At 29.4% G+C, this 16,785-nt stretch overlaps 2 protein-coding genes across 2 annotated transcripts; both read left to right on the top strand.

Annotated features, from left to right (window-relative positions):
* The first annotated feature begins 1,462 nt into the window (after window positions 1-1,462).
* Window positions 1,463-11,788, top strand: LOC130445886 (uncharacterized). Its single transcript, XM_056781774.1, has 15 exons — window positions 1,463-1,957; window positions 2,139-2,465; window positions 3,014-3,135; window positions 3,584-3,754; window positions 3,933-4,168; window positions 4,650-4,861; window positions 4,938-5,212; window positions 5,988-6,255; window positions 8,771-9,079; window positions 9,172-9,296; window positions 9,878-10,048; window positions 10,233-10,450; window positions 10,648-10,859; window positions 11,102-11,376; window positions 11,518-11,788. The coding sequence occupies exons 1-15, from the start codon at window positions 1,814-1,816 to the stop codon at window positions 11,762-11,764; spliced, it is 3,312 nt and encodes a 1,103-aa protein (XP_056637752.1). The 5' UTR covers window positions 1,463-1,813; the 3' UTR covers window positions 11,765-11,788.
* Window positions 11,789-11,999: 211 nt separating this feature from the next.
* LOC130445762 (ras-related protein Rab-10) lies at window positions 12,000-16,674 on the top strand. Its single transcript, XM_056781612.1, has 4 exons — window positions 12,000-12,223; window positions 12,339-12,538; window positions 12,642-12,731; window positions 14,212-16,674. Exons 1-4 carry the CDS (start codon window positions 12,097-12,099, stop codon window positions 14,398-14,400), a joined length of 606 nt encoding a protein of 201 aa, XP_056637590.1. The 5' UTR covers window positions 12,000-12,096; the 3' UTR covers window positions 14,401-16,674.
* Window positions 16,675-16,785: the final 111 nt, after the last annotated feature.

Here is a 16,785-nt window from a genome sequence, read left to right as displayed (position 1 = left end):
ATAATTTTAATACCTATTAGTTATTATTTTTTTTTCATTGTTTCCTGAATTAGACAAACGTCAACCGAGCCGCGGGCAATAACTAGTAGACTGTTTACAACGCCATCTCTACACATTCAAGTGCAAACTTACAAAAATAATTGTAGGAAACTGTAAAATCCACCGATGTTTACATATATTTTTATAGGATATTACTTGAAAACAATATTTATAGTTTTACAGTACAGTGAACTACGTTTTTTTTTTAAATAAAATTCACATTATTTAATTTGTACATATAATCAGATATTATTATAAATTTACACTAAACGTTAATAAGAAAAGTTTCAAATCGTATATAAAGTAGTCAACATACGAATCAAACTGTCAACTGTCATTTTAATATATATATAATATTATTAACAGACCTAACCTAATAACAAAATGAATCAAATTTTATTTTATTAATATCTAATCAGATAATACATTAATCAAAGTCAAATTATATATTTTTCTCTTTTTTGGTCGTTCTGAGTTATATATACAAGTTTTTTTTTTAAATATTCTCCATATAACATTTTTTTCCATAATCATTATTCGAAACGGTCTCCTTTTAAGTCTACACACTTAATACCGCGCTGTTATAAAGCCTTTTAACATTTTCAAATAATAGTTTCTCCTCAAAATGGCCGTTTAGTGTAGCCATAACATCCTCGTTCGCATATCCCTCGTATATACGTATTTCGAATAAACTTTGGACTTTGTTTGGTAGGGGAATTAATAATCGAATATTTTTTTCTATATTACGAATACATTAATCAATAATTTTAATACCTATTAGTTATTATTTTTTTTTCATTGTTTCCTGAATTAGACAAACGTCAACCGAGCCGCGGGCAATAACTAGTAGACTGTTTACAACGCCATCTCTACACATTCAAGTGTAAACTTACAATAATAATTGTAGGAAACTGTAAAATCCATCGATGTCTAAATATATTTTTATAGGATGTTACTTAAAACTCTATTTACAGTACAGTGAACTACGTTTTTTTTTTAAATAAAATTCACATTATTTAATTTGTACATATAATCAGATATTATTATAAATTTACACTAAACGTTAATAAGAAAAGTTTCAAATTGTATAGAAAGTAGTCAACACATGAATGAACAAACTGTCAACTGTCATTTTAACATATATAATATTATCAACAGACCTAACCTAATAACATAATGAATCAAATTTTATTTTATTAATATTTAATCAGACAATACATTAGGTAGTTGTTCTGGAAATATTACAAATAGAGCTCAAATTGCTTATTTCAATATTTGATACACCCATTACTCTAATCTGTTAGCAAATGCAGCAAGAAATCGGAATTTAGTGACATTTAGGTGCTTTACGCGAGATAATGTACCGAATTTTTTTAACCTACTTGCTGTTATTTAATCTCACTGCTTTTTGTTATACGAATTGTGACCTTGTAGTAGATTTTAGCAGGGCTAAACTCATTTCTAAGGGAACTATTTTTACTTGTCTCAAACCAAAAGGTTAGAAATGTTTTATTTAAGATTTCAGATACTAAATTGAATATTTAATTTAAGCAACAACACTCTGTATATGATTGCTCGTGATAAAATACAAAAATCAAAGTAAAAACTTTATATTAGTAAATATTGACTTACCCTGTATAATTTCACGAGTACAAGTCTATTAACAACGTTTTGTTTTACGAAAAGTTAGGTTATAATTTTAATTGCGTGTAACATAGTTAAAAAAACGTGAATATTTACAATTTCAGAATCTATTATTTTATCAAAATGTTTGATGAAAAATTATTTACAATTTATAATAAGCAATGTTAATATCACCCAACAAAAATTCGATAAACTTCTTTTCGTTACGTCTGAATCCAAATTAGGAGTTATTTTGGACACTGATTGTGAAAATTGGAATGTAATTATAAATAAGGTAAGCAAAAAACTCATTTATATGGTATAAATATCTTATATTATTTTTTATTTCATTTGCATCAATTCATGAGGTCATTGACACGTTTTATTAATTCTTGGCAGTTGCGATTTGGTTACTTATTCATAGATGTCGCAGTTGCACCAATTGTTTCGCATTAACAAATTATTTTGTTTTTCAGAATGTCGATAAAAAATATTTTTACGAAACTTATCATTGGCTAATAACCGCCAGATTCAAAAATATAACAGATCAATTGATTCAACTAAAATTAAATATTAATTCCGATATGCAAATGGTGTCGTTAGATTCGTATAACGAAAAAAATAAATCGTTTACCGTATTTGACATTTACAATTCCGCTTCCGAACATGGAGGCGAAATAAAAGTGGAAGAAATCGGTGTTTATAAAAAAGAAGAAGAAATGTCGTATAATATTACAGGTTTACAAAATAAATATTGGAGAAGAAGGAATATGACAGGCGTTAGATTTAAATCGGCCATTGTGGTGAGATTTTCTTAAATCTGGCGGTATGAGTATACGGGGTGATTCGTCGATATAATTAATTTATGTTATATTTAGATGAACTATTGTGTTGTTTTTTTTTCAACATGGCGGTATAAATATACGGGGTAATTCGTAAATTTATTTAATTGAAATATGAAAATTTCACGTACGAGGTTTTCGGAAGCGCTGAATCGATCTAAAATATTTAGAGCCTCATATCGTACAGGGTTGATTCAAACTTCATTATTTTGAATTAAATTGAATATAAAATTGAAATTTTCATGGAATTGTATACATTTATGACAATGATAATACGGAAATTTTTTTTTTATATTATATAGGGTGATACATCAAGTTATTTTTAATTACGTATTTGGAATTTTGTTCAAAAAAAAACAAAAAAAAATCTTTTTGTAGCAATTTTTTTTGATATCCATATATATACAGTATGTCCTCATAGTTATATTAAGAATGAGGTGGCTGGAAGGTCGAGTGTTAATTTTCAAACACCCAGTGTATTTTTTATTACGTTTTTCGAAAACTTTTAGATACCACAACTGACTACTTCGTTAGATAATTATCTTGCAAGTGATGAAGATAGGAAAGTGGATTCCATGCACCGATTCCAAGCCGTCACCGTTCAACATTGTCGACAATTTTTCAATTTCAGGTTTGTTGATATATTTCCAACTTCTCCCATAATTTCCTCACTGTCACTTGTCAAATATATATATTCTCACGTGTTTACACGATCAGCGATAGGTTTGAGTCCGATTCTGTTAATTTTTCATTGAAATATTTCACTTTACTTTTTGTTAACACTCGTATATCGGCAGAAATATCGAGTGTCGATTCATCTTTTGTACGAAATATTGGCAGACTCTTTTTTGTTACCCGTAAAAAGTGAAATAGAAGTTCGATTAGTGCGCCATCTCCACTTTTAACTGTCAACTTATATTGTCGATTTCAAGATAAAGTAGAAAACTGTAAAAATGATGTGGTATATGAGATGTAGTTGAAATAAATATACACAGATGACTCTCAGTGTATTTCTACGACCTGTCTCTAATAAAATCAGTGAATAATCGTATACAGGGTTGTCATTAAATTTTTTTCAGTTTATCGATTGAACGAACAAATTCTTGGGGATACATTCAAGCTGACGGTAAATTCGATGGGCTGGTTAGTCTATTAGAAAAAAGGCTGATCGATTTTGGTAGTTCTCCGTTGTTATTTAAATTAGATAGGATGCCTTACGTAGATTACGGATACGGAAATTGGATATTAAGGTATTTCAAATAATTATACCTATCTAAGTTTGGCAACACCGCAAATAATCATACGTGTATTTCTGACAACTCCTTTATTATTTTAGTCTAAACCTACTGGTAAAATTCAAATTAAAAATGAAAAATTTCCAATATTACAAAACTTGGTATTTTCTTTGTCGTTTTATCATTATTTCAGATCTTGTTTTATCTATCAAAAACCAAAAGTGACTGCAACGTCTTACGAAATATTTTTGAGACCGTTAGAGACGAATGTATGGATATTTATTTTCGTAATTTTCTGCGTAGTATTATTTTTAATGAAAATCGTTTTTTCGAGTGAAGTTTTATTATTACATAACAAACGTCAAGGTTTAACAGACAATTCTTGGAGTTTTCTCGTCCTTTTCGCCATGGGAGCATTTTGCATGCAAGGTAAACTATAAAATTATCTAAAACACCCTGTATATTGGTAAGTTATGTAAATAATGTTTATTTTATGTTTTATTTGAAACTTTATTTATTTAAAACAATATTCTTTTTATGGTTATGATGTTGACGCTGTTACCGACGCCATCTTGACTTTAATTGTAAATACAAAACGTCAATAACGTTACCACGATACAGGAAACTGTAGAATAGAGATGGTAACTTTTACTTAGACGTATTAAAATTTGAATCAATCTAGTTATTGAAAATTATTTCGAAATTAAACAATGTTTATTATTTATCTACGAAACTATTAATAACAATACTAATTTATAACTGTTCTTTATCGCTATTATCAATAGGATCTAGTTTTCTGTGTTGGAACTACTTTTACGACGTTGCCGGTGTGTATTTATTCTCCGTTAATTAACACAAATTCAACTGAAAACGAAATTATTTGAAATATGTATATTGTTAACATTTCCAGGTGCTACATGCAATCCATATTTAATCAGCAGTCGTATACTTTCAATATTCTTATTCATGTTTTGCATCTTGATTTATCAATTTTACTCGGCCAGTATCGTTTCGTATTTGTTATTGGACCCTCCAAGAACAATATTCAACATAAAAGATTTATCAGATAGTTCGCTGAACGTTGGCGTCGAAGACATACTCATCGATAGGAATTATTTCATAGTAAGTCGTAATCGTTGAAAAACTTTCCGCGTTGCCAAGTTAGGCGCGCCAAGGTTAACGTAGTTTTTACGTTTAGCAAACAACAGATCCGGACGCCGTCGAATTGTTCGAATCGAAAATAAAATATAGCAACAATAATTCGGGATTTTATTCCCCTATGGAGGGTTTGAGATTGGTTAGGGAAGGAGGTTTTGCTTTTCACGTAGAAACCAGCACGGCGTATCCGATAATTGAGGAAACGTTTTCGAATCAGGAAATATGCGAGCTGGAAGAAGTGCAGATGTACCGAACTCAGCCGATGCATACGAATTTACAGAAAAATTCACCTTTCCGGGAAATGATGAATTACTGGTGAGTTTATGGCGTTTAATTCGGAAAAATATACAGGGTAGTAGTTAGATTAAAAACATTTGTGACATAATTCGATTAGAAAATTTGTAGTGCTTACGCAAATGAAGTGGAAAAGCGAAAATAGGTGGAAATTGAAAGAAAAATGTTTGTATTATCTTGAAAAAAATACTCAGAATTAGTAGTTATAATACAGGTCGAATTATAAGATATCAAAGTGTAACTTGACTTTCTTTTTTTCCATTTGGACTTTAAATTGAAATTTTTTTGTTATTTGAAGGTTTTTTTTTTAATATAAGAATTCTAAAAAAAATCTATTACTTTCTTTCATAAAAATTAGTTTAAATAGAAAATTTTTGAAAATCGTATTTTCCAGAAACTGGGTATAAAAATATTTTTTCACGTGATTTTACCAAATTTTTTCATCGAAAACCGGAAAAATTCCATAGAAAATTGATATTTATAAAAAAATACAGGGTAGTAGTTAGTTTAAAAACATTTGTGACATAAATCAATAAAAAAAATTCCAGTACCCACGCCAATGGATTGGAGATACAAAATATATATAAAAATCGAAAGAAAAATCATTCTACTATCGAAAAAAACAAATTAAACACCTGCAGTGATGATAGAAACCGAATTATATAACATCAAAGTTGAATTTTTGAAATTCCTCTATTCCAAATTACAAAATAAACTGAATTTTAGATAAAAAAATATATTTTATTATAATGAAGTTATGTCTGCTTCTTCTTTTTTATCTCGACGCTCGTTTTAGCATGTTCAAACAAGCAGAAAACGGTAATATGGACCGATTGAGAAAACATTGGGATGCGCGACGGCCGATGTGCATCGAGGGTGCCAGAAAAAAAGTATTAAACGTCAGTTTTAAGGAATTTTCTTGCGGCCCCCTCGCGGTAGCTTGCGGTATTTCAATCGGAACGATTTTCTTAATTTACGAATATCTTTTGTATAACAAACAGCGAATTATGATAAATCTCAAATCGATGTTGAATTTAACACGTAAAATCATAACGTACCCGTTCGTTCATTGATTTTGAGGCATTTAGAGTCATTTTTGACTTCTAATTAGTACAATTCTAATAGTTGATGTAATAAACGTAAATAAACTAGTAGCAACTATTTTTGTTTTTTTTTTTTTTCAGTATTTTCCACCTCACCTGTACCCTCGTAATCTCAATTTCGATCTAAAAAACCCATAAACTTTGTTTAGTTAATATTGTACCCTCTATATATAATTATATAACAAATTCCCTTGAGCAAGTCCGGTCCTGTTCATTTTTATAGTTCGTAATTTTCCGGCGTACGGATCGCGATTGTTTGTACCACTACAAGAAATGCCGATGTGACGTCACCACTGACGTATTTCCTTCTTATAAAAATGAGCTGTCAATAACAATCCAAGAAAGCTGAGTAAAATATCCGCGAAGATTTAAATATTTTAACTCTTGTTAAGTAGGACATTTATTCATTCCATCATTTCCAAATAATTGTATTTAAATGAATAAAAGGATACTGAATTTTGATTTCATAATAATGCCGTTAAAGTTTTCACGAAATATCTCGAACTCTATATGAAAATCAAGATGCCGACGGATTGACAACTTTCACATACATTACAAAAAATTATTCATTTCAACGTCAATCATTTTAAAAATTCATCGGTCCAATTATTCACATCAAATATATTATTAACATCGTCAATTACATAATTTTATTGTCACATACTCGACGGGGCAATTTATTTTTTGTGTTAGTTTCGTAGTAAATACATACGAAATGCAATCTAGTCGATTGGTACAATTACTATTTGTTTTTAATATAATTGGAATAATTTTGGTAAATGGTAAGCTTGACGTGAAATTAGTGAAAGATTACTTTAAGGAAAAAACTATTAACTATGGCACTATTATAGGATGTTTTAGTGATAAAGGTACGTAATTAATATCCATATTGCATACACAAGATGGCGCTATTGATCTAACCTTATAACTAAATTACTTAAATTGAAACTACATTAAATACGCGACGTCTCTGAGTTCGTTGTCGAATCAGTTAAATTAACAGGTAAAATTGATTAAGACCAAAATAGGTCGAAATGTCCTATTATTTAAGACACATAAAAAGATCATAGAAGTATAAAATTAAAGAAAATACTTGAATATAGAACGAGTTTCCCTACTGGAATGTAGAGGGCGCTAAGGAGTAATGAAACTAATTATTAGTTTTTTTTTTGACAAATTTCGAATACATTTATATAATAATATCCACTGATGAAAATTAATTACTATTATTTTATTTGATAAACTAGTAGCCGCGTCATCTTGAGTTTCTTGAGGAGACCCGAAACGTTACGGATTTTCTAGCGGTATCACAGGAATCTGTAAAACAATAACCATTTCAACAACAATATAGAGATGGGAGCTACCGGTCCACGATAGTGGCCCATCAATATACAATCTGTATTCTTTTTTCAAATATTATGTATTTCTAGTATCATTAGAATAAAAATTGGATTTAACTGAAAGATATCAACTGAAAAATATACAAACATCACTTAGACTTTGTCCATGGCTTACGTAAACTTGAGATACATTTCAAAGTTTTATTGAAAATGTCTTTGTTTGACTAATTATGTCATTAAGTGAAGATTTTCTCATCAAATTTGGGTTTAATTTTTGTTAAAACTCTTCTTTTTCAAAATATATTGTGTTTCTACCATCAACAGAGTTGAAAATTAGTTTTTGTCAAGAAAATGAACCAAAAAATACACAAATTTGTTGCAATTGTAACAGAAAAAAAAAATAAAACTTTTCATACATCAATTTACAAATAATGTCTAACTTTGATTTCGAATGCAGTCATTTTTTCTACGAAAACGGTTATTTTTAAATTGGTGGAACTGCAAAGAGAAACTCCCATCTCTATATATTCTCAAAACCGGAAGTGAATATTATTTTATAGTTTTCCACTACAAGACAGAATAATAGATGTTGATATTGGAAATATAGATGGCGCAATGTATTTTGTTGAATAAATTTTATTACACGTAATTAGAAAGACAGGAAATTATCGTATAAACTTATTATGAAAGGCAAATCTAATAAAATCTCTTCCTTCATATGAATAATATCCTCATCTCAACCACAAAAAAACCCAATGAACCTCTCTCTCACGCGCGTGGGAATAATACCAACGGAACACAAAATGTCTGTCGCTCTGTTGCCAATTCTTAATTTTATAAAATTTATTTCTTTGTTGTAATAATTAGTTATTGTTAAGGTTTTATTATTGGAAACTTTATTTTAGAATTGTTGTTACTATCGAAAAGTCTTGCTTTTGAAAATTACATGCTAGCATTTATCAATATTAAAAAAATTAAAAGAAACGACAACTTATGGTTTTTGCAAACGGATAAAAGTCACGTGGGAGTCATTCTCGATGGGGATTGCGAACAAAACGTTCTAGAACCGTTTTTATTACAGGTTTATAAATATTATGATTTTAATAGTGAAAAAGTTTAACTGTTTAACCTTTTAGTGTGGATGGGATAGGTATTTTAACGTTAAAATACATTGGTTGATAACAACAACGAATAAAAATTTTTCTAACACGTTTAAAAACATCGAGTTATATATAGACGCCGACATCAACTTGTTGTATCCCACCAAATACAATAATTTTTTCGTAGTAGATGTTTATAATCCCGCATCTACGAAAGGAGGGGGCTTAAAAACACTAAATTTGGGAAAATATAACAATACCTCAGGTTTCCGTATGAAAAAAGAAAAATATAAATACTGGTGGAGGAAAAATATGACGGGAGTTGTATTAAGAACCATTGTAGTGGTAAGGTTCCTTCTAAGTACGGCCCTGTGTCAACACGTCGTAGAAAATTAACATGAATTGAATATTAATTACAATATATTTTTAATTTGCAGTTACCAGTAGACTTTAATGGAAGTTTGATTGATTATTTACATGACAAAAAACATCCGGAAGTAAATACTTTCAATAGATTTCATTATGAGGTGATCAGTTCATGCGTCAATTATTACAATTTCACGTAAGTGAATAAAACACGTTTTTCCTAGTACTTCCCAATTCAGGATAACTAATTTCTTTCAAACATTAAAAAAATTTCGATACTACCGTATTAAAATTGAAGTTTTTGAAGGTGGTGACATCTATCTATACGTAAAGAAAATTACATCACCAGTTACTTACAGATTTCTATAACTTGTTACTTCAAACATTTAGAAGCGAAGTTGCCAAATGTAAATTTCACTTCTATTTCTAAAAAAACATTGTTAAAGATAAATATTTGATAAAATGTAGTGTATCCATGGTGTCTTTAATCTTTACTTCGAATAATATTTCATATAAAAGCAGCCACAATAATTTGATTCACTTGTGTTGTTTTTGTAAATACGTGATAACGGCAACGTTGTATTCTTGACAAGGTATTTATATACAGATCTGTGAGACCACCATTTTTTATCAAATATATTATTTTTTTTGTAGAAATAAACAATTTAAATATCGAATCCCAATTTTTTTTTACTTTAAATTTTCTAAACCTTCAGAAATATCATTGAAGTGGATAAAAGTAAGGTAAAGTATTACGGGTTTCTGTAATTCTTTTAGGTCATTGGTGTCAAGGTCAAAATCATGGGGTTATTTAAAAAATGATGGTACTTTCGACGGTATGGCCGGTGAATTAGAGCGAAAAACTATAGATTACGGGAGCTCACCTCTATTTTATCGAGAAAGGAGATCTAAAATTTTAGATTACGGTCGACAAACGTGGACTTTGAGGTAACACAAATATTCAATTAACAGGTGTTTGTGTTAACTATAGTTCTAGGTGAATTGAGATAAAAATATCGATTTGAAATAGTACTTTTCGTAATAAACTCATGAATCTCAGATATTTAATCAAGTTATATACACCTTTTGATCATTTTCGTGCGATATAAATAATCCGGCCCTTTATTTTTAGGGCTGCTTTTATATTCAGAGACCAGAAAACTGTTAAATCGGTGGATGTATTTTTGAAACCTTTCTCTATGTCCGTATGGCTCTGTCTATTTTTCCTTGTTCTAATCGCTATTCTATTTTTAAAATGTATTAATATGTTAGAAAAACATAATAAACAACAGGCAGAATATAATTGGAGCTATTTGTTATTGAATACCTTAGCAGTATTTTGTCAACAAGGTAAAACGATACCTTTTATTCACCTTGCAAACCCGCAAACTTGTTTCAAAGACACCATCACTTATTTCAATTTATATTAGTGTTGAATCACCCTGTAACAAATAACATGTTTCAAATAATATCCTATTGCATAACTATTGCGTATGACGAATACTCCTTCCAGACATATGCTTTATGGATTAATTTTGATTTTTCAGGTATTCATGGTATACCACTTTTTATTTCTGGACGAATTACATTTTTTTTCATGTTTATATGTTCTCTACTGATTTTTCAGTTCTACTCCGCTAGTATTGTTTCTAGTTTATTAACAAAACCTAACACAGAAATAAAATCTATCGAAGATATTCTTCGTTCTGAATTAAAAGTGGGGTGCGAAGATACCCTATACACCAAAGATTATTTACGAGTAAGTCATTATTACAAACAATTAAAAATAATTCACTTTTATAATGACGAAAAATCATTAATTATGTTTTTATTGTTTGTTATACGCGTAAATTTATACATTAAATTGTTTACTAATCACAGTATTGACGTATACAACGTCATACAACGTTGCCAAATTTGGTATATATTTATTGTAGTATAAAAAACTTTCTGAATAACCGCAACAATCATATGCAATAAATATTTAAAACATAATTTTAGTATACCACAAATAAACCAACAAGAGATTTGTATTTGACAAAAATAATGGGGAAAGGAAATTCTTCAAATTTTTTGAGCGCACAAAATGGTCTCGATTTAGTAGAAGATGGTGGATACGCTTTTCACGTCGAACTTGCCACTGCTTATCCTATTATCACTAAAACATTTCCCGATCAAATAATAAATGAATTGCGAGAAGTACAAATGTACATGTCGCAACCAATGTATTTTTGTTTACAGAAAGATTCTCCTTTAAAAGATATGTTCAATACTTGGTAAGTAATAAGGGATATTACTATCGAATACACTATTTCTACACTTTTCACAGTTACGGAAGCGTCAGTGTGAAGTGTGTTCGATGTAGTAACTCGGAATTAGATTCGTTTGAGAACTGTCAATAAATTTTGTTATTTTAGCCTACAAAGATTAGCGGAATATGGAATTTTGAACAGAGAATTACGTTTTTGGCACCCGAAAAAACCAGAAGGTACTCATTCGACGTTTACGCTAACTAGTCTTAGCTTAGAATACTTTTATCCAATATTAGCGATGTTGTTTATAGGAATTATTTTAAGCTTGATTATATTAATAATTGAAATTAGTTTGTATTTTAGACGTAGAATGATAGACACAGTGGTACCAACTTTTCAGTTTGTTCATTAAATTGTTTCATGTCAATAAATAATTCACAAGTTACAAAAATTATTTTATTTACAAAACACTAACAAATATTCATAGACAAACGATTAAAAATAGTTAAATTTCCAATTAGCACTGAAATTAACTTAAAATTGAGAAGTGAAGTTTGAAATTAGTTACTGATAAATATTAACAATAATTTTTTTTTGATACTACACTGAACTATACGATGGAGTTTTATCGAAAATATACGCAACCAGTCAAGCACTGCGTTCTCCACCTATTTATAATTCAAGAGTTGGCATTACTGCTTTAGATGTTTTTGATAAGCTTCAATCAAAAAAATAGTAATAAAAATGGCAAAGAAGACCTATGATCTATTGTTCAAACTTTTATTAATCGGCGATTCCGGAGTAGGAAAAACATGCATATTATTTAGATTTTCGGATGATGCATTCACGACAACGTTTATATCTACAATAGGTAATTTATTTTCTTTAAAATCTCCAATATCATCGACTATTTTTATATAACTGACGGTATTATTTATAAAACTCGTTTGATAAAGATGTGTAATTATAACTCGCTTTTGTTACAGGTATAGATTTCAAAATCAAAACCGTAGAATTACGAGGTAAAAAAATAAAACTGCAGATATGGGATACCGCTGGCCAAGAAAGATTTCATACTATTACTACGTCCTATTATAGAGGAGCAATGGGCATTATGTTAGTTTACGATATTACCAATGAAAAAAGTTTTGAAAATATCGTGAAATGGTTGAGAAATATTGATGAAGTAAGAAAATTTAGGTCATTAAATCACTAAATATACCATTTAGTATTTCTACTAATTTGTACTTATTTTTTGTATATTTTTGATTATTGATAAACGTTTGTAGCACGCTAATGAAGATGTGGAAAAAATGATATTAGGTAATAAATGTGATATGACTGACAAAAGAACTGTTAGTAAAGAAAGGGGTGAAACGGTAAGTTATTATACACAATAAATAACAATTTTGTAAGTTTAATACACCATTATTTTGTTTTCCTACTGTTTTTCCTAAATCTACATTTGTTCTTATTTAATTCCCTTTGAACCTATACTATAGTTTTATTTTCTTTACATTGATTGCACTAATTAAACTAGCATCCAAAAAAACAAACCATCCCTAAGGTTTCAGTGACTCACACACAAGTTGTAGCACTGATTTATGCTGGAAGCTTCAATATGGAGTATAACAACGGCTCTAGAAGCTTTGATATGTGGTGTAACAAAGGTTCTGGAGACTGGAAGCTTCAATATGCGATGTTACAAAGGATCTAAAGACTGGAAGCTTCAATACAGTTCACCAAAAAGTGGATTACACTTTCAGAAATGTTGGTGCATACATTGATGGACTTTTGAACAATGATAGTTGTTGAAAACTATACAGAAAACAAGTAGACCAAGTACATAGGATTGTGTAAAGAAAGAAGTGGCTTTCTGAGGAGGTTTATGGTGGAAATTGATCCTCAGTTAATATGCGGTACATGTGCTAATTTTATACAGGAGGATTCCATAGGATCAGTTTTCTAATACATGTGGAAGATGAGAATTACCGTTATTATAGAGTGATCAGAGTGACTTTTAACCCATTGAATATCCATGGAACGAACCCGAGAAAAGGATAAGGACTAGAAGTTATCTCCCAGGGATTAAACATGGTCGTTTTGGAGGAACGGAAAGTTATACCTTGAGATATAATCAATAAACAAAATGGAAACTTTAACAAGGATATCTAGTGGTGATATTGAGCGAAATTTGAATGTTATTATTTATTTAGATTAATTTTTCTTTTATTATTACAAGTGGTTATTTTTATTGTTTATTAGTGTTTATGTCCCCTGTATAATTATTTCTATTCCATAAACTCCATATTCAAATTTACATGCCGTTGATTAGATTATTTAAAAATTATAGGTCCAATTGTTTATTTTAAGCCTTTAAATATTCGTATCATTGTTTACAGGAAATTTATATCAACTCCTGTTTGAATTTGTGAAAATTCTTTGAGTAGGCAGAAGATAATACGAAACTACATATTTAGATTTACCGATAGATGAGATAGGGTTCTAGTTATCTACTTTTAAAAAAAAACGAGGTTCTATCTAATATTACATGATTCATTTAACTAATTTGAATAATTAACACGTTTACTGCTAGGTGTACCAAAACTTGTTGCTTGCAGTAACTCTCTGATGTATAAAAATTGTAGTCCATTGATGGCACATTATTTTTAACTGAATATCCTTGATTATACAGTACGGAGTCCTTTTGCTTCTTCCAATCCTAGATACATATCTCAAACTCAATGTTTAGGGCAAAATATCCACTATTTTTAATTTATATTACACTGTTTTGTTTATTTCAACAGTTTATATCTCTTCGGTAACATTAGGGTTATTAAATAATTTTTAATTGTTTAGATTGCCAGGGAACATGGGATTAGATTCATGGAAACATCAGCAAAGGCCAATATAAATATCGAAAGAGCTTTTAGCGAATTAGCAGAAGCCATATTGATAAAAACAGCCGGAAAGGAACCCGGTGATCCAGTAGATCGAGTAACGGTGGATAGAAGACCGACTAGTACGACGAAATCTTGTTGTAATTAGTAACTTAATTAAGTGTACATGCATGTGAACTGATTTCTAAACGAGATGCTCATATAAACGCAATCAATTTTATTTTTAATAGCGGGAGTTACTTATAAATATGTTTTCATGTGTTCAGTAGATATTATTTCATCTTTTCAGTTTAATAATTTGAGTTTTCTTTATTACAAACATAATAGTAATGTAATAACTAAACATCGATGTTCATTTTAGTACTAGTAACAAGAAAAATAATCAAATTAGTATTTAGGGTGACTAGAGGTTGTTTATTTTTAATTTATTTGATAAAGGTGGTAATCCAAATAAAAAAAGGAAACTCAAATTATATTTTTTTGATTTGTATCAGCTTTTTCTGGTTAAATATTCTTCGTTTCGTTGTTCGGTGTTTTATTTCATACCTCGGTTGTGTCTTATCTATTTCAATGAATATTCTTGCCACTAATATCATTATTTAGTACAAATTATTCAGTGCTAAATTGAATTTGCATACTTATAACCAGATTTAGATGTTGACAGATCACAATTTTCATTGTTAATTATGTATCGGAGAGTTTCCACTACTATTTAGAAGACTTGGAAGGTATAAGTGATGGAAAGTGCTTCTTAAGATCGTTTGTAATCTTGCGGGAACTGCGGTCGTCTTTAATGGTCACTAAAGTGGTTTCGGAAGCTGTAATTATCTCCTGAGATACAGTATCGTTGTAAAAAACTTTAAAATTGTCCAGAACTTTTCATAAATACATAAAATTGTCTAATATCCCATGTAAAAAGTCTAAAAAATTTGATTTTTATCAAAAATATTGCCGAACTCCCACTTTTGCATAAACTAAAAATATGCAAATTATTTTTTTCTTATTTTAAGACAATGTTTCGTTCCTAAATCCAGCGTTGTGAATGACTTACTTATTTTTTTATTTAGCTAATTGTGAAGAGCATCTGTATTGACTATCACTTCTATTCAAAATTTGTTATCACGTTCAAAATTCTCTAAAATTTATTTTCCCCTTGAGAAAACCGTTTTTTTTTCTCGATGTAGTTGTATAATTACTAAAAAGTTGTACATACAAAAAAAACAAAGAGCTTTATATGTTTAAGAATATCATTTATATGCCTTTTTCTATATTAACTTGTGGTAATACCATGTAACTATTTAAAATAGTCTAAGAACAAAAACACAGTCCATAATTCCTTTTATTTTGTCTTACCTAACCCTTAATCACTATCGGTCCCTAAAAATTCCTTTAGTCTTACAAAAACTTGTAAAATCAGTTGTTTTAGAACTGAAAGGCTCTTCCGGGGCACAAATGCCTTCTATATTGGTTGTTTCAACCTACGAAACATAATTTGAGACCACATAAAGTTAAACATTAAAGTTAGAAACTGAAAAAATTCACTTACTTTGACTTACCAGCCCCTAATAGTTCCTTTGGTGTTACTAAAACTTGTAAAATCAATTGTTCTAGAACCGAAGGCCTTAGATATTGATTTTTTTTCACAGTAAATGGATTCTATATGTAATTTGTTATATACAGTATCAGCTCTTTTCACACAGGACTGTGTTCAGCCCTTTTAATATTCAAATGACAAAAAAATGCTTCTTATATTTTAATAATATGCAAAATTGTACCAAATATTTATTTATATTTCATAAACAATGGCGTAAAGTGTACTAATATAGACATGGGCGAAGTAGCATCGACGAGGCCCTTTTTTTACCTTTCCCAACATTTGATTGATGAATTTAACTTACGAAACATAATTTGAGACCACATAGAGTAAAATTGAACAAAAACACAGTCCGAAGTTTACTTAGAAACTCAAAAAATTCACTTATTTTGTCTTAATCATTATCAACCCCTGAATTTTCCTTTGGTTTTACTAAAACATTTAAAATCAGTTGTTTTAGAACCGAAGGGCTCTTCCGGGGCACGTTCAACCCTTTTAGTACTCAAATGATAAACAAATGCTCCTTAAATGATTAGATATTTTATAGAAATCATGTTTTTCAGTTGTTTTGTTTACTGAAGCCTTTTGGGGTATATTTTTACTGTTAAATTCTTTGTAATTTTCAATTCATGAGGGCCCATTTCGTCCTTGCCTAGCTACGCCACTGTTTTAAATAAACAAAATGCTATAAATATCATCTTGAAGTAGTAGAATATGTCAAATTGCCATACATTATAATGTGATTTATAGTTGCAGGTTTTTATTTGATATTTCTTGTGATTTTTTTTATTTATGCTCTATTTAATAAATAGTTGAAAAATATTTTTGGTTATTTCATTTAATTTTCCATGTTAAAACCTTTCAAGTTTATACAAAAACAATTTGGGACTATCAATCCACAAACGAAGGATAAAATCTCATGAACGTCCCTAACGTGAT

The sequence above is a fragment of the Diorhabda sublineata genome, chromosome 6 (genome assembly GCF_026230105.1).
Source record: "Diorhabda sublineata isolate icDioSubl1.1 chromosome 6, icDioSubl1.1, whole genome shotgun sequence".
Lineage (NCBI taxonomy): Eukaryota > Metazoa > Arthropoda > Insecta > Coleoptera > Chrysomelidae > Diorhabda > Diorhabda sublineata.
This window is presented reverse-complemented; position numbering and strand designations above follow the sequence as displayed.

Coding starts and splice junctions, on each gene's coding strand:
- LOC130445886 (XM_056781774.1), top strand. CDS start 1,814: ATGAAAAATTATTTACAATTTATAATAAGCAATGTTAATATCACCCAA. Junction 5,213..5,987: donor CGGGAAATGATGAATTACTG/GTGAGTTTATGG, acceptor CGCTCGTTTTAG/CATGTTCAAACAAGCAGAAA. Junction 9,080..9,171: donor TATTAAGAACCATTGTAGTG/GTAAGGTTCCTT, acceptor TTTAATTTGCAG/TTACCAGTAGACTTTAATGG.
- LOC130445762 (XM_056781612.1), top strand. CDS start 12,097: ATGGCAAAGAAGACCTATGATCTATTGTTCAAACTTTTATTAATCGGC. Junction 12,224..12,338: donor AACGTTTATATCTACAATAG/GTAATTTATTTT, acceptor CTTTTGTTACAG/GTATAGATTTCAAAATCAAA. Junction 12,732..14,211: donor GTAAAGAAAGGGGTGAAACG/GTAAGTTATTAT, acceptor TTAATTGTTTAG/ATTGCCAGGGAACATGGGAT.